The sequence below is a fragment of the Ailuropoda melanoleuca genome, chromosome 10 (assembly GCF_002007445.2).
Source record: "Ailuropoda melanoleuca isolate Jingjing chromosome 10, ASM200744v2, whole genome shotgun sequence".
NCBI lineage: Eukaryota > Metazoa > Chordata > Mammalia > Carnivora > Ursidae > Ailuropoda > Ailuropoda melanoleuca.
The window spans coordinates 37,421,488-37,445,755 of NC_048227.1; the positions used below are offsets into that span (position 1 = coordinate 37,421,488).

The 24,268-nt window shown below is 56.2% G+C and overlaps 2 protein-coding genes across 2 annotated transcripts in view; both read right to left on the reverse strand.

Annotated features, from left to right (window-relative positions):
- Positions 1-2,696, reverse strand: part of JPT2 (Jupiter microtubule associated homolog 2) — a 12,549-nt gene extending 9,853 nt beyond the window's left edge. Inside the window, exon 1 of the mRNA XM_019800682.2 lies at positions 2,348-2,696. Coding sequence (XP_019656241.1) covers positions 2,348-2,564 — 217 coding nt within the window. The 5' untranslated portion in view covers positions 2,565-2,696. The remainder of the gene's footprint in view (positions 1-2,347) is intronic.
- Positions 2,697-7,505: 4,809 nt separating this feature from the next.
- The window catches only part of CRAMP1 (cramped chromatin regulator homolog 1), a 56,331-nt gene continuing 39,568 nt past the window's right edge, over positions 7,506-24,268 (reverse strand). Inside the window, exons 11-21 of the mRNA XM_034669592.1 lie at positions 22,779-22,956; positions 20,535-20,716; positions 20,369-20,443; positions 18,144-18,225; positions 17,342-17,446; positions 16,988-17,166; positions 16,378-16,446; positions 15,578-15,809; positions 14,714-14,878; positions 13,505-13,650; positions 7,506-11,212 (exon numbers count right to left, since the gene is read on the reverse strand). Of these exons, the coding sequence (XP_034525483.1) occupies positions 11,048-11,212; positions 13,505-13,650; positions 14,714-14,878; positions 15,578-15,809; positions 16,378-16,446; positions 16,988-17,166; positions 17,342-17,446; positions 18,144-18,225; positions 20,369-20,443; positions 20,535-20,716; positions 22,779-22,956 (1,578 nt within the window). The 3' untranslated portion in view covers positions 7,506-11,047. The remainder of the gene's footprint in view (positions 11,213-13,504; positions 13,651-14,713; positions 14,879-15,577; positions 15,810-16,377; positions 16,447-16,987; positions 17,167-17,341; positions 17,447-18,143; positions 18,226-20,368; positions 20,444-20,534; positions 20,717-22,778; positions 22,957-24,268) is intronic.

Below are 24,268 nucleotides of genomic sequence, written 5' to 3' on the forward strand. Positions count from 1 at the left end.
GCTCATAGCGAAGGAGCCTGATGTGGGGCTCGATCCCATAACGCCGGGATCACGCCCTGAGCCGAAGGCAGACGCTTAACCGCTGTGCCACCCAGGCGCCCCAAGATATGCTTTTTTTTTAAAGATTTATTTATTTCAGAGAGAGAGCAAGAGAGAGAGAGTGTGCGTGCGCACAAGCAGGAGAGGCAGGGGAAGGGGGGAGGGAGAATCTCAAGCAGACTCCACGCGGCGTGCAGAGCCCAACAACCCTGAGACTGTAACCTGAGCCGGAACAAAGAGTCAGACGTTAACTGACTGAGCCACCCAGGCGCCCCAAGATATGCTTTTTTAAGAACCAAACCGCAAAAGGCAGACACCGTGCTGGCAGAGGGGGGAGCGAGCGTCACACACACCGTGGTGCACACCGGGCCCCTCTCACAACCAGTCAGGAGGGTCTATCGGGATTCTAAACTGACCCAGCAATCCCACTTCGAAAAACTTATCCCAACTAATTTCTCAGGTGGTAAGTTTCGAGCATGAGCTCTGGAGTCAGGCAAACTGGGATCCAAGGGCTAGTTGTGCCACCAGCTAGGTGTGAGCTCCGGGTATGGCAACGAACCTCCCCGAGCCTCTGTTTCCCCCCTGTCAAGGGGCGCCCCCCCACCTACCTCGCAGGGGTGTAAAGAGGGCCAAACGAATACACGGAAAGCACTACGCACAGTCCCTGGCAAATAAGGAATTGCCCATACGTCTCCAGCACAGGGGTTAGAACAGAGAGAACGATCTGGGAGAGATGCGAGCCCAGCAACCAGCAGAGCCCACACGTGAAGGGTGAAGAGACACTGGGTATGACAATCCCTGGTGGATGCGCAGTGACGATCATGGGCTCAGCCACGCTCCCCGTCCTGGACACGTTTCTCCATCAGGCCCTCTCATCAGAGGGCAGGAGCTTGGGTCCGCAGCAGGGGGCACACGGGCAGTTTTCCCCTTCAGCCTCCCCTTGAGAATTCACCACAGACTGTTTGCCAAGAGCACTTGGCAGGACAGAAAACACACCAAACAGCAGCGGCAGGAGAAGCAGGAACCCGGCACAGGAGTGAGTTCAGCGCATCTTGTGACCGCGCTACACAGAGGCTCTCTATGTCTCCGGTTAGGAGGGGCCCCGGCTGCCCACTGGGGAGTCCCGGAGGCTGAGGGTCTGCACGGCAGCACCGCTGCGAGCTGCCCTGCTGCGTAGGGGACCCGACACCCCAGGGGTAGCTGCAGAGACTGTGAGGCCGGCAGCCAGTAACAGGTACACGAGCTAACAAAGGACGTGCGGAGCTGACCACTCCAGCCGCACACCTGTGAGCTGGACATGACGAGAATGTTCCTCACGCTTAAGAGCCACCTGCTTCTACTATACCCCAAACTTTACCCTCCACCCGCCCTCCCCAGCAATAAACAAACACCCAACACAAAACTAGCTTTTGGATCTCCTGCTTTTGCTCCTCCGGGTTGGTCACTGCAGCAGCGCAGGCTGCAGCTCTAGCTTCGGTTCTGCTGGAGCTGTTATTGCCCGAAGTGCTGAGCTCTGTGTCTGGCCTCCCAGAATCTTCCAGGACGGAATAAACCTTGTTTTCCTCGGGGACACAGAAGGGAGAGCTCCTCAGCTAACTATCACCGCACGGTCACTCAACTAGATAGTCCATCAGCCAAGAAAAAGAGTTTTCTAAGATTCTTTCCCACTGTGACCACTGGAATGTGGGATAAGCATTAAACTATATGGACCGAGTCACCCGTTTTAGAATTTTGATCCCATTGACGATCTTAATCAAAAGAGTCTCCCTAAGAAAAATGTTTAAATGCACAGCTTGCACACAATTTCTGGAATCACAAGGGCCCCTTGGAAAACTGAGAGAGCCTCCCCAGTGGGAACCAGGATCCCAACATCTGCCTCTGGATCCTCAGTGCCTGGACTCAGCCAGGCTCTGCAGACAGAAGAAGGAGGATTCAAGAATGACTGAGGTGGGGCGCCTGGGTGGCTCTGTTAGTGAGGCGTCCGCCTTCGGTTCAGGTCATGATCTTGGGGTCCTGGGATTGAGTTCCGCATCGGGCTCCCTGCTCAGTGGGGAGCCTGCTTCTCCCTCTCCCTGTGCCACTCCCCCTGCTTGTGCGCGCTAATAAATAAATAAAATATTTAAAAACAGACAAGAGAAAAAAACAAAACAAAACCGTCCTTACATTCTAGAACTCTGACAGCAAGGGATCACCTATACCAGAAAACATCTGAAAGGGTCAATGTAAAGAAATAAAAAATGTTACCCAAGAACAGCATGAAATAGAACAGGCAGAAGCCAAAGGGCTGAGGATTCACAAAGGCCCATACCTGGAGGATTGGTCCTTTTAGGGATGTTCTGAGGCTCTTCGGTTGGTCCAAAAATATTAGACGCCATCCTATTGGGCCTGCTTGAAGGAGCAGCTTCCTCGGGACTTCCAAAAAGATCGCTGGCCTCTCCTCCCGGGGGCTTCATGGCCCTAGGGGCACAGAGCGAGCGTGAGTCACCGCGACGGCTGACCTGGACATCGCCGGCCAGGCTGTACATACAGCGCGACCACCCAGGGCACCTGTACCTTCTGACGTCCACGGGAAAACGACACACTGCAATTCTCTAGCACGGGCACGACTGGTCTAGACAGCTACACAGCAAGAAACCCTTCTTCGCTGCCCTTAAAGTTCTCCTTGTATATCTTGGTTATGCCAAAAACCCTCTAGAAATGGACATACTTGGAAATTATTCCTGTGACCCTCTCATAAGTAAAATTAACTTCCCTAAAACAGTGTGGCAAACTGAGCCACATTCAGAAGAGTTTAACGCTCATTTTAATTAGTACACAATAGTGTTTAATACTACAAACACTCTCAGGGCGCCTGGCCAGCTCAGTCAGTGGAGTGTGCGACTCTTGATCTCGGGGTTGTGGGTTTGAGCCTCATGGTGAGTGGAGAGGTGACTTAAAAAGTAAATTAAACACAGTTAAAGCTTCATACGGTAAACACAGTCAGGAGCGTGTAATACCGTACCTTCCATTTGCTAAGTGCTTACTGTCTGCACCTACTGTTCCAAGGACCTTAGGCACGGACCATGAATCTGAGACAAAGAAGAATCACGAGAAAGGTCACGTGGGAAGGAGCAGAACCAGAACACAACAGGCAGTCTGGGTCCAGAGTTCAGACTATGTGCTCAGGCTCTCGACAAAACGAGGGTCAGGATCGATGTGCGGAATCCACCCCAGGATAACCGTCTCCAGTCCTCAAGTCCCGTCAAACCAACAGATTCTGATCAGAAGATCAGAGGTAACACCTGGGGCACCACTGTTCACTTCACAATAACACACGTGCGCCAGGGGTCCTGGCCGCCACCCACCACGCTCCCGCTCAGCCACCGCCAGCAGCAGCTACCCCAAGTCTTGACTGGGGCAAACTGCCGTGCACCATTTGGAGGTTATAGGAAACACTTCGCAAGTGGAACACCAGGACCCAGAGTCACTTTTTATGGCAATAACCCGAGAATTAAACTTTCACAAAGCTCTGCTCTGACACCCCGGGGCTTCAGACTACACCATAGGGCAGTCACACGCTGAATTCACACACATCTTTTCACAACACCCACAGATTTTCAAGATGCGTTTTAAAGGTGAGAGGGCCCCACTGAGACAGCTCTAGACCGGCGAGAGGCTCAGGCTCCTTCCCAAGTCCTCAGCAACAGGGCTGTGTCTGCTGACATGCAGGAAGAGGTGGAAATTCGGAGCTCTGGGCACCCGAAAGCCACCACACTCCACAAACACAGCCCACAACTTTGCTCAGAATAGGACATCTGAAATGTTTGTTTCCTTAAAAGAACGAGAAAGGGAGCTGATCATTCACGGCACTTTAAAGTGAAGGGAGTTCTCAGACTCTCCGGCTGCAAGGAGGACTGCAGAAAGCGCCCCTCTGCTCTACGGACGGTGGACAGAGCCCGCGGGCAGGCCTCCGACACGGTGCCGCGATCCTGGCCCGCGATCCTGGCCGCCTGGGAGGATCGGGACGGTAGATGCCTACTCAGCCGTTAGTAGTTCCTTAATGATTTGGTGAAGGAAAAAAATTACTTCAGTTTGAGAATAAAGAAAAAAAAAAAAGACAGAAAACCAATAACCACACTTAATTTAGAAAGGTGTTAACAAGCCCTCAGGTCACGTGCTTTCTTGGTGGCCACAGTAAGGCCAGCTGCCTTCTGCAACCATATGTAAGTCACACAGCCCCGGTCCCAGGGCACCCTCCATACTCCTGGCTGGCTGCGGCAGGTCCAACACGTTTGGGTCTCCACAGCCATCTCTCTGGAAAGTGGGGTGGGGATCTGCAATCTGCAGAACTGAACAGAATTTAACATCAAGTCTCCTGCTGGATTACAAATTCCTGTTTTACAGACATATTTGAAACGTGGCTCTGCGTTCAACCTCCCAGGGCCTGCTCCAATCTGAAGCAGACTTGTCCTGACTGAGAGCTCGTTAGGACTCACACCGCCTCCCTGCAATCTCCCAGTGCCCTCTGCCCTGCACCCTGGCTTCAGCCATCCGCAGCTTTGTTCGCCGGGAAAGCCAGCGCCGTGGGTCCAGGGGGCTCTAGTGTCCCCATCGGTGATGCTGCTGGCACTGGGTCTGACTGGAACCGCAAAGGCCTCTCTGTGGAGGAGTCAAAGCCCAAACTGAGTCTGTGGTCTCTGCATGGGAAGGGTATCCTCGGGGCAACGGATGTAAGCCAGAGTCATTTGAAATAACCAAATGTTAATTTTGGGTGGTGGAAATACAGTATTTATTATATTATTCTGTGTACTTTCCTGAATTTTATTTTACTTTTCGAAAACAAGGGAAGAAATGTGGCAGCCAGGAATGCGGTGCATAATGGCCACGCTACATGGGAAGGGACAGCGACACCTGCATCACCAAGGTAACAGGGTGGGCACTAGGGTCTCCCAGCCTCGTACCAGTCATGCAAATCACACAGGGTGTGCCATAAGGGTCTCAAATAAGGGGACCGAGAGTGAAAGAGGTTATTTTGATAAAAAGAACCCACAACAATGGCTCACTGTGGACTTCAGCCTCAGCATCAAGGGCAGTTACCTCTAGGACACAAATTACAGAGGAGACGGGAATACTAGTGAGCTCAGAACTGACAATGTGGGGGGACAGTCCGAGGACAATTACCTTGTTTGCTCGTCTACCCCTCAATATATTCTAATAAAGACACGGAAGTACGCAAGAGGGGCCAGAGGGCTCGTGACAAGGAGCGCCAGATACAGCTCAAGGGGACGATGGCACCAGCAGAGGCAGGGAGACAAAAGCCGCTCTCACCTCTGCGTCCTAACCCTCCCCCGGAGAGCCGGGGTCTGTGTTTCAGAAAAGATTTCGGGGACTGGCCAGGCTTGGAGAAAAGCCATCATAAAAGGGAGACTTGGATAAATCCTTTACAGTCGTACATTTTACAGCTGAAAGGGACGACCTCAGATCAGGATGGCTGAAGCATGACACCCGGACAGTTCAGAGTCCCTTTAACACAAGATAACCCCTCAGCAAGAAAACAGAAGATGTAGGGCCCTAAAACAGTAAATCCCAGCCGGGCAGTCTTACAGACACCACCTGACTCCCTCCCTCAACAGCCAAATAGGACGCGAGGCCCTACAAGGCCTGTCCAGCTAATCAATCCCTTTAAGATGGCTGCGGAAACCCCAAAACATCTGAATGATCCCAAGCAGAAGCTTCCAATTACGTGTAATCGTCCAATGGAGAGAAGAATGCTTTTCTCTTCAATGTCCTAGAAGGAAAATTTTTCTCCTTTCCCTAATACCCTCTCCAACACGAGTACCCCAAAGAAGTGTGGAATATTCTCTTAGAGCAAGAGCTCTGCAGCTCCGAGAGTACAGCACCAGCGTTAGGGCATTTATTCACCAACTGCCACGTTCACTGGGCCTCCGGTGCCAGGCCCTGTGAACACGCAGGGTGAACCCAGCAGACACGAGGGAGAGCGAGCTGGGAAGCGGCTCCTGCCCAGCTGGCGTGGGCAATGCCCCAGGTGCTTTCGAGCACTCCAGGATAAACGTATGGCTCCCGTCAGTGCACGTGCATACGTGTGTGACTGCCAGTCACTGTTCGTGGTCTGATGACTCATTAGTTAGGTGTATTACTGAACGCTGACCTAACTCCCCCAGACTTACAGGGTTTTCACCAAGTCAAAGCAGTTCTTTCTCTCACGACCTGCTCGACGACGTGGTATTTATCTCAACAGCTGTCACGAAGATTCTCTTCTACTTTTAGGGCAAGGCTGGGGGACTGAAGAGGATCACTCATGGGTATCTAAAACCCCCGAAATCTACAACGTAAGGTGGCTCCTCCAGTGGCAAGAGGCATCTTCTCCCGAGCTCTGGCAGTTCTAATTTCCGTGACTGCCATACCCACAGACCATGTAAAAGTTAACAAGCTTGCAACCCCCCAGCCGTGTTCCTGAGCGTTGGAACACAGAGACCTACAACTGGATTTCTGCTTCTGTTACTGGCAGTCGGCTTGGTTCTCCATCAGCAAGGCACGGAAGGCACTGCCAGGATCCCTAAGACCCTGGGATTGAGGAGGTCCCATGACTGGCCCCAGGGGACCCCGAGAACTAGAAGAGGGCGGCGCCGGGCCCCAGGGGACCCCGGGATCAGGGGAGGGCGGCGCCCGGCCCCACGGGGCCCCGGGATCAGGTGAGCGCGGCGCCCGGCCCCAGGGGACCCCGGGATCAGGGGAGAGCGGCGACCGGCCCCAGGGGACCCCGGGATCAGGGGAGGGCGGCGCTCGGCCCCAGGGGGCCCCGGGAAGGAACCCAGGACGGTGACCCCCACCCCGCTGGCCTGTCCCCCGCGCACCGGCGCTAGCACCGGATTCCGCAAGGCGCGGCCCCGCACACCCGCATGGTCCCGGGCTCCCCGCAGCGGCCCGCACACCGTTCGACCAGCGTCTCCGGGCGTGCTGGACACGGAGGGGAACGTGGGCCCAGGAGGAGCAGCANTGTTGGAGGCACCACAGCAGCCTGGACCCTGTGTTTTCTAGCGGGACAGCACTTGGAGCTTGCGGTCTGGGCGGCAGAACTCACCGCGGTTTCCTTTAATAATCGTTAAGCCATATCATCGAAGGTTTTCGGCTTGTTTGAGATGTGAATTTGTTTTATAGATTATAAATATACATATACAGTGTATGTATAAAGCAGAATGCCTGTCCTTCCTGATTATTTTTTGTACCATATTGTAAATTATATTATTTATTCTTTACCAATTTTGGGAATAAAAGGTGTTTTGGTTATTTAATATAATAAACAAAAGCTGTTAAACTTCTTATGTTTAAATTTCCAGTTCAACTTGTAAATCTGTTTTTATTATTGTGCATAAATACATACTAATACTTGATCTAATGCTTCTTGAGTGAGCCTCGTTGCCTCCGCCGAGCCCGCCGCGCAGGAAACGAGGCTCACTCAAGAAGCATTAGATCAAGTATTAGTATGTATTTATGCACAATAATAAAAACAGATTTACAAGTTGAACTGGAAATTTAAACATAAGAAGTTTAACAGCTTTTGTTTATTATATTAAATAACCAAAACACCTTTTATTCCCAAAATTGGTAAAGAATAAATAATATAATTTACAATATGGTACAAAAAATAATCAGGAAGGACAGGCATTCTGCTTTATACATACACTGTATATGTATATTTATAATCTATAAAACAAATTCACATCTCAAACAAGCCGAAAACCTTCGATGATATGGCTTAACGATTATTAAAGGAAACCGCGGTGAGTTCTGCCGCCCAGACCGCAAGCTCCAAGTGCTGTCCCGCTAGAAAACACAGGGTCCAGGCTGCTGTGGTGCCTCCAACACAGGTTCACGGGAGTCACCAGTCACAGGACAGGTTTGCTGTGGGTTTCTTCCTTTTCTTAAGACAAAGTGCCCTATTTTCTCACAAATGGATCTGATGGATCTCACGGTCTTTAAAAACAAAAACCCAGCAACTGCTGCTTTCCTCCTCTGCTTGCTTCCAGCGCCTTTTATTCCATGCCTGTTCTTTGCTCAAGTTTGGCCTCCATGCTGTGATCTAGTTAAAAGATGCTACTCCACTGAAAAGGACGCCCTTTTCAGGATCCGGACGCTAAGCAGCTGGAGATGTGGGAAAGCAAGGAGATCAGTGGATGAAGTATTTCCAACTACCCCACTCCCTGAGCTAGTACTCTACACCCAGCAGACACGGAGAGGTGAGGGCAACGTCCTTGCTGACCTTACGTGCAGTCAGGAGCTTCCACTCATCGCTGCATCTTCTAAGCTCATTACAGGCCAAACACCAACTCCCTGGAGACCAAAGATAGTCTCCATCTTTACAAAAGCTGAATCAGCAAACAGATCCCAGACATCAGAGCCACTAGGGAGGGATTTTTCTGAGGAACGGATCTGGTCTTAATCACAGCATGCTCAAACGCACGAAGAAAGCCACAGGCGCACACCAAGACTACGACTTCCGTGGGACAGGCAGAGGAAGATACAGGAACAGGGAGTTTCTCTGCTTGGTCTTTTGAAAATTCCAGCCTTTAACAGCTGCTTATTTTTATACGTATATAGTCATTTAGGCTGGGAGAAAAAAGACTCATCCTTTTAATGCTACTAATGATGCCACTTTGCCTTAACACGGCAAGCAAATGCTTAGACCTGTCAGATTGCCGCAGAAGTGGCAGAATTCTCCGGAATCATGTCAGCTTTGTTACAGGTGAGAGGAATCAGCCCACTGCTCTCCTTAACCCCTGTCCCTTGGATGAACCTCCAGGTGCAGTCTGTGGCTGAGCCCCTCGTGGAAGGTGTCACTGAATAAGCCGGCACCAGCCTCCCTGCTAGACCGCCTCGGGGTCCCCCGATGAAAGGAGCACGGCACCCTGACCACGCAACATGCATACTGCCATCACGCACTGCTCCCAGCGTCGATGCCGTAACGTTCCTGGGGGTCTCTGGTCCCCAATAGTGGGAGTATGAGCAAGTCAGGAGTGGCCTAAACTTGGCCCACGTGTCCTAACCTACTACAGACCTAACAAAGTCAGATGCCCAGAGAGATCCACTGAAGGTGCTAATTTCAGGAAGCTAGTAGATGGATCGCTAAACTACACAAGCTAGTTTAAAGACACTCTGGTTCAAATGATGCTCTCTCTTAATAAAGCGCCATGCCCTCTCTTACACATCTCCAGAGCTTTGGGACTTTTTGTAAAACCCCAGAAGAGCTGCCCACAATGGCCTTTATTAGTGATGTTTGTACCTACAACCAGACCTGAAAGAAGGAAACCACGTTACAGGCAAGAGCTCAGAGGAACCTACTGGCTGGAAGCCCAACTGCTTTCCCTTTCCTCCATGGCTCCAGGGGAACGACACTGCCCGCAGCCTGGAGCGGCTGCCTCTGCTGCTAAGACCGTGCGGTCAGGAGCATCCCCTCTGCTTGCACACACGAAAGGCCCTTTCTGTTCCCTTTCATGCTGCCTCACCTCTTCATCATGGACAGGGAGAGAAGCCCGTGGAGAGGGCTGGGACTGGCCTGGGAGGCTGCCACTCCACTGACAGTTGGGAAGAGGAAAGAGAAACCGTCCCCAGTTCAGGTGGGTTTCAGAAGCCAAACTGGTCTGGACAGCAAGTGGAGGGTGAAGCAGCAGGTGGGCCGCTGGCACACAGGTTATTCCCTGACCAGCACCATAGCCCTGGCTGCCAGCCACATCGGACAGGGGGCTGGATGGGGTTTTGTCTGTTGAGCCTCCCAAGGCTGAGAAGCAAAGCAGCCCCGTCAGCTCCCTTCTGGGGAAAGACTGGGTACTGACCCGTCGGCAGTGATGACAAGCCGTCACCCAAGGAGGCCCGAGGAGCACACGCGAGGGATGTGGTTTCAGCGCGCTCTGACTGCAGCCAGGCTCTGGCCTTGCGTGCGTTCCCTGCACTGGGAGAGAAACAGAGGACCGCGGGGTGGGAGGAAACACGAAGGAGGAAACGTATGCATGGTGTGGACTCTGCACGGAAGCCTGTGGAAGGAAGAGGAGACGCTGAAGAGGTGAAGACCTTCCCGAGAAAGGCCGCGTGTGTCAGCGGCTAGCCAACAGCGCCCTCGCGGTTCAGGGACTCGCGGGCTAAGGCTTGGCTGCGGTCCCACCAGAGAAGGAATGTCTTAGTTGACCAACAAGAAGCTTGAACACAGGAAGGAAACCACGAACTCCCTTCTTTCTCAACGTCTCCTAGTTCTCCAAACACAAGGAAAACCTTTTTCCAACCATTTTAGCATGATTTTTTTTCTAAAAGTCCACACAAGCTGCCAAAACAGGATTCTCTCCTCCTTCCCATTCAGTCAGTCAGAACAAACCTCCAGGTGAACGCAATGGGCAAGGGTCAGTGTCTCTGGGGTGATGGCACCAGGGACGCTGCCCTGTGATCTGAGCGTCCTCGCAAGTGTCCACTAAGGGTGCAGACACCACCAGGCAGAGCCCAGGCCATGCCCAGGTGTCCTTCCCTGTCATCTGCAGAAAAAGCAACTGAAAGATTTGAAAGAAAAAAAGCAGCAGTGGCTGGAAGTGTCCCTGCAGACAGCGGGGAGGCTGAGTCCCTGGGGCGCGGCCGCCACACACCATTCCTTTCCCTTGGAAAGATAACCCACCGGAACGTCCAACACGACACGTGAGGCGGAAGTGTGGGCGGAAATGTGGCCGCCAAGCGCTATCCCATGGCTGGCAGGGAGCCGCTCCAACGCCACAGTAACATCTGACACGGGCCCTCCTAGAGAACCTGTCCTCACCTCCCGGGCCACCATGTCCCTCTGTCCATTGGGATGAGGCTTCCTGCACGTTGTACATTCTGGGGCGCAGAGGTTCCTCTGTTCAGACCGTCTTCTGGGGCATCCTGGGCTTGATTTCTGCCTCCTTTAGCCTGAAGAGGGCTACGCCTACCACAGTGAAGGACCAGCAGCCCTCCTCTGCGGCCTCCAGGATGCCCCTCCACCGACGAGGTGTGGTCACTGGGACAGGTCACCGACAGGGGGGCCGCCTCCACTGCCATCAAACAGAACCTCTCGGCGGCTGGGCTCGGCGATGGACAGTTCTTGGGCCAAATCATTGAATCGAGATATGTAATCAATGCTGTTTTCATTCATCATGCAAACCAGCTGGGAATCCACAACCTACGGGGCAGAGGACACAAGGGAAGGCCACGTCAACGGGCAACTGGCCACCATGGCGGGGACTTCAGCAGAAGGTGAATGTACCAATGGAAGACTAGAACCCCCGACTGACGAGCATGTGACACCGGGCCAGCACTCCTGGGCGAATTTCAGAATCCCCTGTCCTTTTGAACACTCCCTCTTTTGATAGGTGTGCATGAGAGCTGAGCGGGGGCCTGGCACATGGGCTGCCGGGGTCAGAGCAGCAGTGCCCAGCACGTGACACTTACGGGAAGACCATCTGTAAGCAGTGAGGCAGATGGCACACAGTGGAGTGCAGAGGTTGTGGGGTGGCCTGAAGGACACGGGAGCAGAGAAAGCGGGTGGAGTTTAACAGCGCAGAGAAAGAAGCGGCAAGTGCAAAGACCCTGAGACGAGAACGTGCCTCGGCTCTTCACGAGACAAAGCTGGCAGGTGGGACAATGAGTCAGGCCAAGAAAGGAAACAAGGAGAAAGACCAGAGTGTGCGCAGCAGAGCCTCGGGAGCTGGGCTGCTGTGCGCACAGACACAGGCAAGTCTGTCTTCAGGGCGTACCGTCGGCCTCCTCTGCTCAAGCGGAAGGCCTGCGAGGGTGGGGCCGGCAGGAGCGCCGGGAGCGAGTGCGCCCCGGCTAGGTAATTGTTACGGGACTGCAGGGCACGACACACAGATGAGCAGCCTTTGGACAAGTCTGAAGAGCTCTGGCATGAACTGAACTTTAAGCTTTCATGACAGGGGCACCTGGCTGGCTCAGTCGAAGAGCACGTAACTTGAGATCTGGGGGTCATGAGTTCAGGCCCCAAACTCAGGATAAACATTATGTCAATAAACAAATAACCGTTATGCTTTTTATGGGAAATTCCAAACTAAAATTTGTTTTCAAACAGCAGAGCAACCAGTGCCTATCTTCCCCGTACATGCCCACCACTCGCGCCCACCACCAGCTTTCAGCACTGTCCATGTGGGCCAATCTGGCCCCACCTTCCCACCCACGCCTCATGCCCATTCTGTTCAAACCCCATTAGGTGGGCCTGGGGTGGGTCCATGAGTCCACACTTCTAACAGCCCCGGGCGCTGCCTGGAGACTGCCCAGAAATAGCAGGGTCCCGACGACCTCTCTCCACGTGTGTGTGGCAGGCCCATCTGCACACAAACCGAGGGCTTGTAAGCTTACACACACACACACAGAGGCATGCGAAGGGGAAAGATGGGCTTCCCGTGTGACATTAGTGCCACGAGGGTTTGAGAAACGCGGCAGAGCGCAAAGAGGCTGTGTGCCGCTGCTGCTTTGTCCGTCTCTCTGTTTGCGCAGGATTTCTAGTCCTGTCGCTGCTCAGCTCAGAATTCTCCAAAGCCTCCCCACGAGTTCCTCCGGTTTCCAGATGCAAGTCAGGATAAGGGGAAGCTGAGGCGTCCGTGGGAAACCGTGGTGAGCCTTGTTTGAGCCAGGGCTCCGTCGGGAATCTGACTACGAAATCTCAGAGAGACACGCACTGACACCTGCACGTCCCAGGGAAGCAGTATTCCGGGCTTGCTGCTCCAGGCCTTTGACGATAGCACTAGGCCCACCCGAGGGGGCCAGGTTCTCTATGGAGAATTCTCTCCCTCTTACGCACGTCCTCGGCCTCAGTGTCTCTCAGAACACTGCGCTCTGTGCCCCTGTCCTCACGAGTCCTACCTGCTCCCTGACACACTCGCTCCGTATGGGGTGGAGGCCTGGGCGGCTCCGAGTGGACAAACACTGAGGACATCACAGAGTCCAGCTTCCACGTGAACGGTCCGCCACCACCCCGAGCCACTTTTCAGCTCAGCTGGAGGCAGCCGCACGCCACCACACAGGGAGGTGTGACTGGAAGGCCTCCCTGCCCGTCAGGCGGCAGCACGGAGGACGTACCAAGCACAAAGGCCACCTACTCCGAGAAACAGCAGCAGCACCAATGGAACAGGAAACCGAGGCAGGAGGAGCAGTGCTACCTGCCCCAGGGCATGAGGCTGCTGAAAGGGAGAAGAGACCCAAAGCCCATGCTGGCCGCCGGTAGAGGCCCCACAGTCCACCTGACTTCAGGGCTTCCCAGGTTCCAAGGCCTCCAGCACAGAGCTGTTAGCTCACGTCCCCATCCGCCACCACGCAGAATGAACACTGGCCCAGGGTGGCCAGAGCTTCCCTGTCAGGAGAACTCCGAGTTCTAAGAACTCAACAGGCCCACCACAGGCATCTGGCCACTCCAGAAGACGGGCTGCTGGTCAAGTCTGAGCTAAGGCCCCGCGCCTACCTCAGCAACATCAGCCAGGGACCGGGACACAAATGAGTCTCTCGAGTTGCCATCCAGCAAGCTGGGGCCCAGCAGGGAGGTGCCACTGTGGGTCCCCGAAGGAGTTGGCAGCATCTTCCGGCTCTTCTCTGGGGAGATGAAGCTCGCTAACAAGAGAAGAAAGAAACATCTGAGACCAGCTTGCCTGGACCGGTCCAAGGGGAGGACCCCGCAGGCTGCGACAGCCCTGCCAGGCCCCTTCCAGGCACCTTCCAGTACACCCGTGTGGCCACAGGGATTTGGGTGGAGTCATTGTGCGGTGCCCGGTCTCTCTCATGTGGAGAGCCCCTGGAGAGTTTTCCGTGCAGCACGTGTGAGTCTGCTCGTTCTCCGGCGGCCCTGCCGCGTTCCACTATTCTGTCACCACCCTCGCCTCCGTATGAGGTGGTTCCGATTTTTCATAATTTCTATGACTTTGCAGATACCTGTGCTGCCGTATGTGACTTCCGCCACAGCAACCCTCGTCGGTGCTGCCTCCCGGCACCACCTGGACCGGACCCGCATCAATCTGGGCGCCAGGTGTGCTGCCCACACTGGTGCCAACCTGGCTCATGTGTAAAACAACCCCCTTCCAGGGCTGCCAGTCCCCACCACCACATGCACGCCCTGGCTACCCTCTAAAGAACACTGGGTGTGCTGATCCCACACGTGCTACAGGAGCTTGCCCCGCGCAGGCCACGGAGGCCGGTGTGGCTATCCCTGGCAGCCCCTCCCATCACACGAACACCTGGTGCCCGGGGAGGGGTCCCGTCCTGCAAACGCTCCAGGCCATAGGCAACAAGCCAAGAGACAGCAGGAACACCTGCTTCAGGACACTCCACTGAGCACGGGAAGAGGAAGCTGAGAGCTCCAAGAGCCATCTTCTACCCCACCGCCAATGGCAAGAGCAGAAAGCCTGAGCGGGCAAGAGCTGGGATGGCGGGCAGCCCGAAGAAGGCCAGAGGAGACTGAGCGCAGAGATGGCCCCATCTCAGGCGGGCTGAGCGTCACATGGATGTTCACGTTCACACAAGCACGCCAGGGGATTTGGCGCCACCTCCCCTCAGCCGTGTAAGTGACGTGGGATAAACCCTGAAACGAGCAGTTCTGCTGGGACTTCAGACTCCAGTCCCCACCCAGGTGTGCCACAGAGAGCCCACCCATGCCCTGCTGCGCCCTCCAGACACTCACCAAACAAGCTGCTGAGCGACGAGTCTGTGGGGTCGCTGGGGCACCACTGGGGGTCATGGGTCGGGGAGGCGATCCAGTCGGGCTGGGGGCTGCTGGATGGGGAGGGAAGACTCTTGGAGCTGTCACTGCCATTCAGTTTTGCTGGAGAAAGAGGGACTCCCTCACCTGTCAACCAAAGGACTGGATCAGAGATGCCATGGTGGCTGAACGGCACCACGCTTCCCCCACCTGACACCCAGAAATCAGCAGAGCAGCCCACCACTGGACGTGTAGACCTCACGGGCCTGCAGGGGGCCTGTGGCCACAGGGGCCAGGTGCCCATCTCAGGGAACCGCATGCCAACCTCCGTTACAGTGGCCGCAACTACGCCCATGGGGCCAGGACTATGTGGAGAGCCACTCCCAACGCTCTCACTGGTGCCGACACCAGCCACACCAGTGCACACGTCTCCACGTCACCAAGAGAAGTAAGCCGCAAGGCTGAGAGCTAAATTCTCTGCAAATCCACAGCCTGAGGCACACCAGCAAGTGCCATCCCAGAGAGCCCATGAGGCCAACATCCCTACAGGTCCCAATCCAACCCCCTCCTAGAACCCACACAGCCTCAAGCTGGGCACCCAGATTCAGAGCCAACCAGGAAAAGGCCCCATCTGAGCCTTGGGCTGCAGAGGCCTGGCGGGCCTGCTCTCTGTCCTCGAGAACATAAAGAGCCACGTCACCCATCTGCTCCTTCTCCGCTGGGGCTACCCCCCACCACACAGGTGGCAGGCACCCCACACTCAAGAGGGAATGCTGGACGGACAGGGGTGTGCCCAGCAAGTGTGCAGACACCGCAGGGGTAAGTGAGGACCCCATGGGCCCTCACCGTACTGGCCGGAGCTGATGGCAATCTCAATGATGGAGTCGCTAATGTGTGTGGCGGGCTCGCCCTGCGAGAGCACGTCCTCAGGCGGCCCGGGCAGGGAGATGTCCAGCAGCGCGGAGACGTTGGGTGGGGACAGGCGGCTGCTGGAGCCCTCCGGTGCAGGCAGGGGTGCTGGGGGCCCATTGTGGAGAGGAGCCTTGGACAGCTCGGATAAGGAGAGCACAGGTGAGCCCTGGATGGGGGGACACACCAGATGATGAGGAACACGGCAGTGACTGAGTGACAGGCGATTCGACAGAGAAATGAGGACACCAGCGTCCACCTCTTCCTTCTCTGCAAGATACACACGCAGTGGATTTGTTTCTCCTAATACCACTCTACCAATGGCAGCCTTGGAAGGCCAGGCCGAGGGGGCTGTGCCCGATGTGGCTGGTGGCCGAGGGGGCCTGGCCCGGCTCCCACGGCCGGCAGGACAGCTGATCACCTGGGCAGGGAGCAGTATCGGCTGACGATCTCCACCCCTCTGGCCCCACACACCTGGTCCTTCCAGGAGCGTGTCTGAAACAGGCTGCCTTCCAGAGGGGAAAGAAGCCTCAGATGGGAGCTACCTGTTCATCTGTCTAGGCCAGGTGAGTGAAGGACAGCACCACCAGGCCTCAAGGGCTGTCTGTGCACTCTTGCCACACCTGGAGGCCCAGGGGAGCGAGGCTAGGGCCACGGGAAGACCACGGGGGTGGGGGGCCTGGCGTGCAGGGGGTCCTGGGGCAGCTACACTCTCTATAGCCAACAGCACACTCTACCTGGAAACCGTCCGTCACTGGCTCCTGCTCAGGCCTCGAGGGGACACTGATGAACGGGTCGCTTGTGCCCTACAACAACACCAGGAAGGTCATGAGCCCCCCACCCATGGGCTCCTAGCAGCCAGACGGACAAGAGACCACTGCTGTCGAGACAGAGTCATCAAGTCTCCACCTGAGGCTGTCAATTCAAAGAGCAACCCCAGTCCCAGCAGAGCCTGAGCGTGGGGGGCGGGCAGAGATGTGCCGGTCAAGGAGGCAGGAGGCGTACAGCGAGCCGGTATGGCCAAACCTACTTCTCAAACTGAATGACGTCTGCAGACAGACAGAGCTCCATGTCTGTCTCAGCTCTGGATTCTCTAGCATCACAGCAAGCCTGTCCCACTGTGTCCATCTGTGGCTCTCCCCTCGAGGCCACACGGCGCTCAGCCACGCCACAGCCTCCCTGGTTCAGGTACTCTCCTAGAGCCTCTCAGGGCCCATTACCTCCTCAGGCAGAACTGGAGTCCAGCAGGACCTCAGTCCCATGCCCTGGCGCCCACCCCTCTGGAAAGTGACTGACCTGTCCCAGAAGCTGGTGGTGATACAGAAAAGCCTTTCTCAACATACTCACCCCAACACTGGAAATAGAATCTCCATTCTGGTGGGTGCAGGTGGAGTCTTGACCTGGGACGGTGGGAGTCACCTCATCTGAAGACAGTGGAGAGATGCCAGACAAACCCTCAGCGTCCAAGACAGGGAGGGGGCTCCCGGGGATGATGCCAGCACTTTTAGCTGCTAAGTCGATAGCACCTGGCAGCAAAAAGGACATGTTAACCTCAGCTCCAGGGAGACCCTCCCTCACACGTTTCCAAGCAAGGGAAAAGGCTCTCGTGTTCTCCCTAAACGGTAATGAGATACACGGCTTGGAGGAAAAGAGAACAGGTACCCTCTCGTGGTGTCTGTCATGCGGGTGACAGAAACTTACTGGCCAGGTGGCCTGTGGCCTGGGGTGGAAGGGCCTTGGGCACAATTGGCCGAGACAGGGCTGCTTTGGTCAGGGAAGACTGGATGGGCCGGAATGAGCCTCTCCCTGCAGGAAAAGAACAGAACAACAGAAGCGGACGCATCAGTGCACACCCTCTGAACACACAAATGGGGGCGTGGAGCGTCTCCTTCAAAGTCACAGTCACAGGAGCTGAGCCACGTTGGAAACACTGAATTTCCCAAACACTCGCTGACCTGGGGAAGTCACAGGTCAGACAGGCCCCGGCGAGGAGAAAGTCCCGCCCCCGGGACACAGCACCACTACATCTCCTGGGGCTGCCAAAGGCCGCAGTCCACATGCCACCCTGTGGGGGGCCTTGACGGGTACGTGCGCCCGACCTCAACAGCAGGCGGAGGCAGGCAGAGCCTCCAGTCCCACACCAGGGCTCTGCCTCTGCCGCTGGGCGCCCCTGCCAGGCTTTCTGCAGCCGAGAATGAGTGCGAGGAGAAGCCATCGACGCTCACGGGGCGTACACTGGGACTTACAGGGTAAGTCGGCACGCGTCACACAACCAGGCCCGCTGTGTGAGACCACGTACTTCCAAGAGCCGGGGCCCCTCCGGCACCGCAGACCTGCCCACACACCACCACCCACCAGGTGTCCGTGCCTGCCCCTCCGTGGCCCCGGCCCAGCACACTCAGGCTTTGTGGACAGAGGGACAAAGGGATACTCAGGATGTCCTGTAAAGAGCCAAGGACAGCAAGGAAAGGCGTGAGCAATTATGAGGAGCCCGAGTGCTTACCAGTCACGGAGGAATTGGACAGGATGGAAAAGGAACAGACGTTGTGGGACTGGTGCTCAGACGGTCGAGGAAGCAGTGTTCTCTGTGGAGAGAAGCGTGCCCATGATCAGATGACGGACAGACCCCAGCGCCAGCAACCACTCAGGAAACTGCTGATGGGCCATAAGGACATTCCAGGTGAGAGGGAGCCGAATGTGTCCCCATGGGGGCTCTGACTGGAGGGCTGATGACACAAGGGCCCCGGGGCACACTGAGGACTGTTGTGCCCGCGGACCCCGAAACCCTGAACACTGGGCCTCTCAGAAAAGCACCCAGAGGAGCCAACCCTGCGCAGGGAACGTTGGAGGGATGCCAGGATGGCCCAGTGCTGACCAGAAGGCCCTCCCAGTGCTGTACATGTGTTATGAGCACTGAGCACGGACTCTTACGAGACACACCCCCAGATCTGGGGCCCCTCGTGCTTGTGGCAATGGAAATAAAGTGGCTCCTGGCAACACAGACATGCTGAGGGTGTGGGGCACTCTGCCCCACCACTGGTACAGTGCCCACCCTCCCTCCCTGCTCTTCAGCCCCCGTCTCCTGGTTCTGAGTCATGCAGGGCCAGTGCGGCAGCTGCCACCTTGCACAGCATTATGGGAACTGCTGAACCAGTCGCAGAAATAAAACATTAACAGAAGGTATCTGCCTCATCATGACACACTCTTGGCTCTGGGTTCAAGGTGCATTCTCTACTAACGTGCAAAGGATGTCCCCTTGCCCCTCGGTGTCAGCACAGAGCAGAGAGGAGGGGGTGCTACTGGGGTCGCCAATGACACGGAGGGCCAGCAGGTCTGTTCCAGCGCCAGGAGGCAGCAGGGTCAGGGTGACCTGATCACACGGCAAGGAGCTGCGGAGGCCACGTGCTGGCTTTGCAGCAGACGTGCACTGTCCGGAAGGGTAGCAGGAAGCACGAGGCTCTGCCGTGGCCCTGCTGCTTCGCCTTACTGGCGGGAAAGCAGCCTGCACAGCAGGGAAATGAAGGGCCGTGACTGTGTGCCCATGACACTTTCTATCAAAACAGTAAACGCAGAAGACCATGCTATGTGTGGTTCCATTTGCATGAAATCCCCAGAGACAGAGTGTGAATGGAGACAGTGCTTGCCCCCGGCTGGAGGGAGGGGCACCTGAGAGACGAAGTGTTCTGGGGTCAGACAGCGGGGATGGCTGGCCGACCTGCAAGCCCTTCAGACCTGTGGGCTGCGTGACTCACGCCTGGGTAACGAAGCTGGTACAAAGCTAAACCAACACCTCCCCGGCCTCCCGCGCAGGCTCTTGAGCCTGGACCGAGGGCCACAGAACTGCCGGCCGGCCAGGGGGCACCTTCCCACATCCAGGGGGACGATTCACGCACTTTACCAAACGTGCCCGTGTGGACTCCGCTGCGCCCACGCACACCACACCTGGACCAGAACATAGCAGTGCCCACACCCGCAGGGCACGTGTCCCCAGACCCCCTGGACGCCTCAAACTGCAGATGACACCAACCCCACACACACTTATGTTAGCGAGGCCAGCGACGCAGGCACGGGACGTGGCGCGAGGCTACTGCTGACCCTCTGACGACGTGTCAGGAGAATCACTTGCTCCCTGCTGACCTCGGCTACAAACCAGGGAAGCAGAGCCGAGGATAAGGGGGACTGCCGTGCAGTGTGCCTCCTGAGACCTGCCACGCAATCTCCCCTTGCTACGTAGATTTACCTCAAGACAAGAGGAGATTCCGAAAAAACCAGCAAGACAAACATACACCTTTACATTTAAGGCAAACAACACACGTCCATACGTTTCTAGGCTCACAGCCGTTACAGAACTCCCGCTTCGCCCGCACTCACGGTCCTCTCGCTCTGGCTGTGCCCTCGGGTCTGCACACGGCTTCCACGGGCCCCTGCCCTTCCCTGCTGTGGGCTCTGGACTCTGGCCGCTCCACCTACCCTGTCGACTGCCTCTGCTGGCTACGGATGTATAAACAGGGGCTCCGAGAGTCCTCGAATATATCCTAACCCGGGACGCGTGGGACTTGAATCCCCAGCACTTCCTGTCTTTGTTATAAGCGGTTTTCATGCTGTGCAAAGAGTATCTTTATTTCAGGGAACAGTCGGGGCCCCGTTACTACTCTGTCTGTCCTAAGCGTCAGAAAGAAAGAGGGGCAGAGGTCTCCCTGCCTCACACACGCACACGGGCGCCCTGACCTGGACCACCAGTGGCTTCCGCAGGTGCCGGTTCCGCAACTTCCTGGGCTTCGGCAGGAAGAAATCCGACTGCATCTGTAAGGAGACGGTGTGGGTGTGAGAGTGCGTCCCCAGATGCAGGCCCCCCCCGCTGGCCGTGTGGCACCCCCCCCCCCCCCNGGCTTACGCTGATGGAGTTCAGGTGCTGACGGAAAGTCAGTTCTGTGTCTTTACTGGGAGAGTAGAGCTTCCCATGGCGGCTGTTGGGCGGCAGGGTAGTCGGGACAGCAAAAAGGCCACCGTCTGAGTCACTGCTGCCTGTGCTAGAGGGGCCTGCCACCAACAGGGGTCTGGGCGGGTTTCTCAGACCTAGAAGACAAGGGACAGCAGACACGCCCACTCACTGGGCAGCACCACCAGTGCGAATGGAGCACTCTCTCTCCAGAAGAAAATTGGAAAGGAACACATGACAACTGACTCCATTTGCGTGAAAGGCATTTCCTAGACTTCAGGCCCCAAAACCTGCCTTCCTGTCTTTCTCCCTGAAACTCTAGTTCCCACCGTGAGTGAATCGTGCTCTCACTGATAGCACACCAGCACTTCGTCACTTTGATCCCCAGTGGGAAGGGCAGACAGGCCTGCAAGGACATGTGAGAGCTGGAAGAACCTTCCAGACCATCTAGCATAAACCAGAGGTCAGCAAGTTTTCTCTGTAAAGGGCCAGAGTGTAAATGCCTGGCTTGGGGGGCCTTCAGACCCTGCTGCCCTGGGCTCTGCTGCTGGGGCGTGGCCGTCTTGATGGCAAGCAGACTCTGGGCTGCGGTCAGCCGGTCCCCACTCCAGATCTCTGTTGTACCAAAGACAGCCCAGAGATAAAGGGACAGAAAATGTTTATTTAGGAACCACTGTTCCGAGACTTACAGCTGTCTTCACGCTCTCAATCCACGTAGGGATGGGCCCCCTTTCCTTAGTTTTCATTTGCAAATCCGTTAATTTAAGCTCAGGCCCTCTGAGCACCAGTCTGGACTCTGGCGCTGCAAGTGTCTTAGTCTAGAAACATCCTCCATTCAGAGCGAGGGCGGTGCAGACCGCACAGAACTACGACACTGTGCAAACAGAGTGGAAGGCAGGAAAGGGTACAGCATCCAGCCGCTCGCCGGCCGTGGCGACCTGAGCCTTGACCTGCGGACACCCAACCCGGCTCCGTCACCCCGGAGGCCACCACACAGTGCTCTCACTCCACAGGCAGGCTACCCACAGTACCGTCAGAGATGTGTAAAACTGGTGACGGGCTCAGAACAGAAAATAACCTGGGGCGCCTGGGTGGCTAGTCTTGATTTTGGCTCAAGTCACGATCTGGGGGTCCTGGGATCGAGGCCCATGCTGGGCCTCGTGCTGGAACCTGCTTGAGAGCCTCTCTCCCTCTCCATCTGCCCCTCCTGCTCATGCTCTCATTCTCTTTCAAATAAATACATAGATCTTAAGGAAAAAAAGGAAAGGAGAGGGGAGGGGAGAGGAAAAGGAAAGGAGGAAGAAAAGAAAGAAAGGAAAGAAAGGAAGAAAGAAGGAAGGAAGGAAGGAAGGAAGGAAGGAAGAAAGAAAGAAAGAAAGAAAGAAAGAAAGAAAGAAAGAAAGAAAGAAAGAAAGAAAATAACCCTAAAAATGGTTAACACACAGGACATTACGTCTGTTCAGCCAAAACGTGACGGCACCTGCATGGCTCAGACTAAAAACAGACGCGGGACTACGTCTTGTATGAGGCACGCGGCCCTGACACAGAGATGCCTGCCGGTGCAGGATGCTCAAGGTGTCCAGGACGACCAGGGTCCTGCAGTGAGAGCTCACACCCACAGGGACGGTAACAAAGCTCTTCCCGCCTGGCATGGAGGCCTCCGGGGCCTGGGACATGAAGGACGTGCCAGTCCTCAACCCCTGTCGTCTCAGGTCCCAGATAACCCAAGGGATGACCCTGCAGGGAAGGGACTCCCCAGAGACAACTTGGACAGAGGACCAATAGCGCAGACTGGCAGGTCAGCCCACCTTTCCTTCCAAGACTGCGTGGAACTGCTGGGGATTCCCTTACCTGAGCGCTTAGCACTTCCAACGTCAAAGGAAAAAATCCCTTCTCAGGCTTTCAGCCACCGATTCAGCATGCTATGGAGGCTTTCACTGACCTCACAGGGATCCCCCAAAGTGACCAAACTGGCAAGGGCCACCCCATGTTTCCCAATGGCTCCAGCACCCCAGGACCCAGAGCCTTATGTGACAGGCCCGGTGCTCACCCTCCCTGTGAGAGGTGGGGATTTCTGTTCCGAGACAACATCGGCCAGACGGCGAGCCAGTGAGTGGGACCAGGCGTCAGGCATCCTGTGGCCTGAGCTCCACCACAGCCCCCACACCCAGGAAGACACGCGGGATGGCCAAGCCTCACCTGAGGAGCAAGGTGCGGAGCTGGGAGAGAAGGTCTTGCTGCTGCGGAGGGCAGACTGGCTGCGTGGGCAGCGGGGACTCCGGGAGCTGACGGTCACCACCTTCCCTGGGGGCGTAGCTGACTGCTCCTCCTGGGCGGGCCTCACTGAGGCCGTGGAGCTGCCGTTCCCTTCTGGAGCCTGGGACAGAAATGGCCGCAACAAAGGCCGAACTCAGCCTGCGAATGACCGTTCCGGGCGGTGGGCCCAGAGCTGGAGGCATGAGGAGCTCCAATGGGCTCAGAGATCACATTCCCCCTGGGGCAAAGGTCAGCGTCCCTGACATCACTTGGTAGATGCCACCTTTAACCTCTGGGCAACAACTGTTCTCCCTCCTGGCTTCACTGCCTGTAGGTGGCACGGACAGGCAACCCCATCGCGTGGTGAAGCAGGCGGGGACGCATGAAGGCGGCTGCTCTCCCGCCAGCCTGAGAGGTGCTCCTGCCACCAGAAGGGCCGCTGCAGGGTGGGGACACGAACTCGTCTTTTTAAACAGCCTGCCTAAGAGAACCACGGTGCCCTCTCCTGACTGTGATTCAGAGAAAGGAAACACAGATTCAATTTCTGGAATTAAACACACTCACAGCCAAAGGGCCCTCTGCTGAGTCAGAATGCTGAGGTTCTGCAAGCCCAGGCTCAGGCTGTGGCTCACGGCCAGGGTTCCCACCGCAGAGACACCCTTTCCACCCCACCTCTGTCCTCACCCCGGGGACCCCCTCCTCAATCCCCCCAGCACCCACTCTCCGGGCCCACTAGGGCCCACCTTCCTGTGAATTAGGGAACCCCCTTCCTCTGCTTTGGTGCAACCTTGCCTGTTGCTCGTCCGGTGCTCAATCTTGACCTACCTTTTCCTTTCTGTGGGACCCCTGTCCACTCCTCACCTGCTCTGTCCCCTCCTACTTAGCTTATTCACTCTCACCATCCAAGCACACCCCCCTGCATGCCCAGCAACCTCTTGCCAAGGTCCCGCTTGGCCAGAGGCCTGGGTGTGGGCCGCACTGGCTCAGCAGCGCCCCACCACACGGGGGACCCGCAGGACCAGCCAGCCCAGGCCTCTACCCAGTGGTTCTCACAGCTGAGCGGCCTCACAGTCGGGGGGGGGGTCCCTACAGTTTCTGGGCCCACAAAACGTGCATCTGTCACGAGTTCCCAGGTGATGCAGAGGCTGCTGCTGGGGCCCCACTCCGGGGCATGGCTCCGAGTACCCTGCTCTGAATTCTCTGCAGGATTCCCAAGCTGTCCCGCCCTCCCCTCCCAGTCAAAGCCAAGGCCAGTGCCTGTGTCCCCTGCTGCCCCAGGCTCCTCGGGAGCTGGCCTTGCTTGGCCCCCTTCCCCAGGGTGCTAGACATGCTTCTGTCCCTCCAGTCTCTGCTCCTCCAGGAGCCTCACTCTAGAATGTTTTCTGAACTCATCATCTCTGTCCCTTCGCCCCAATGCTACCCGCACCTGCCCA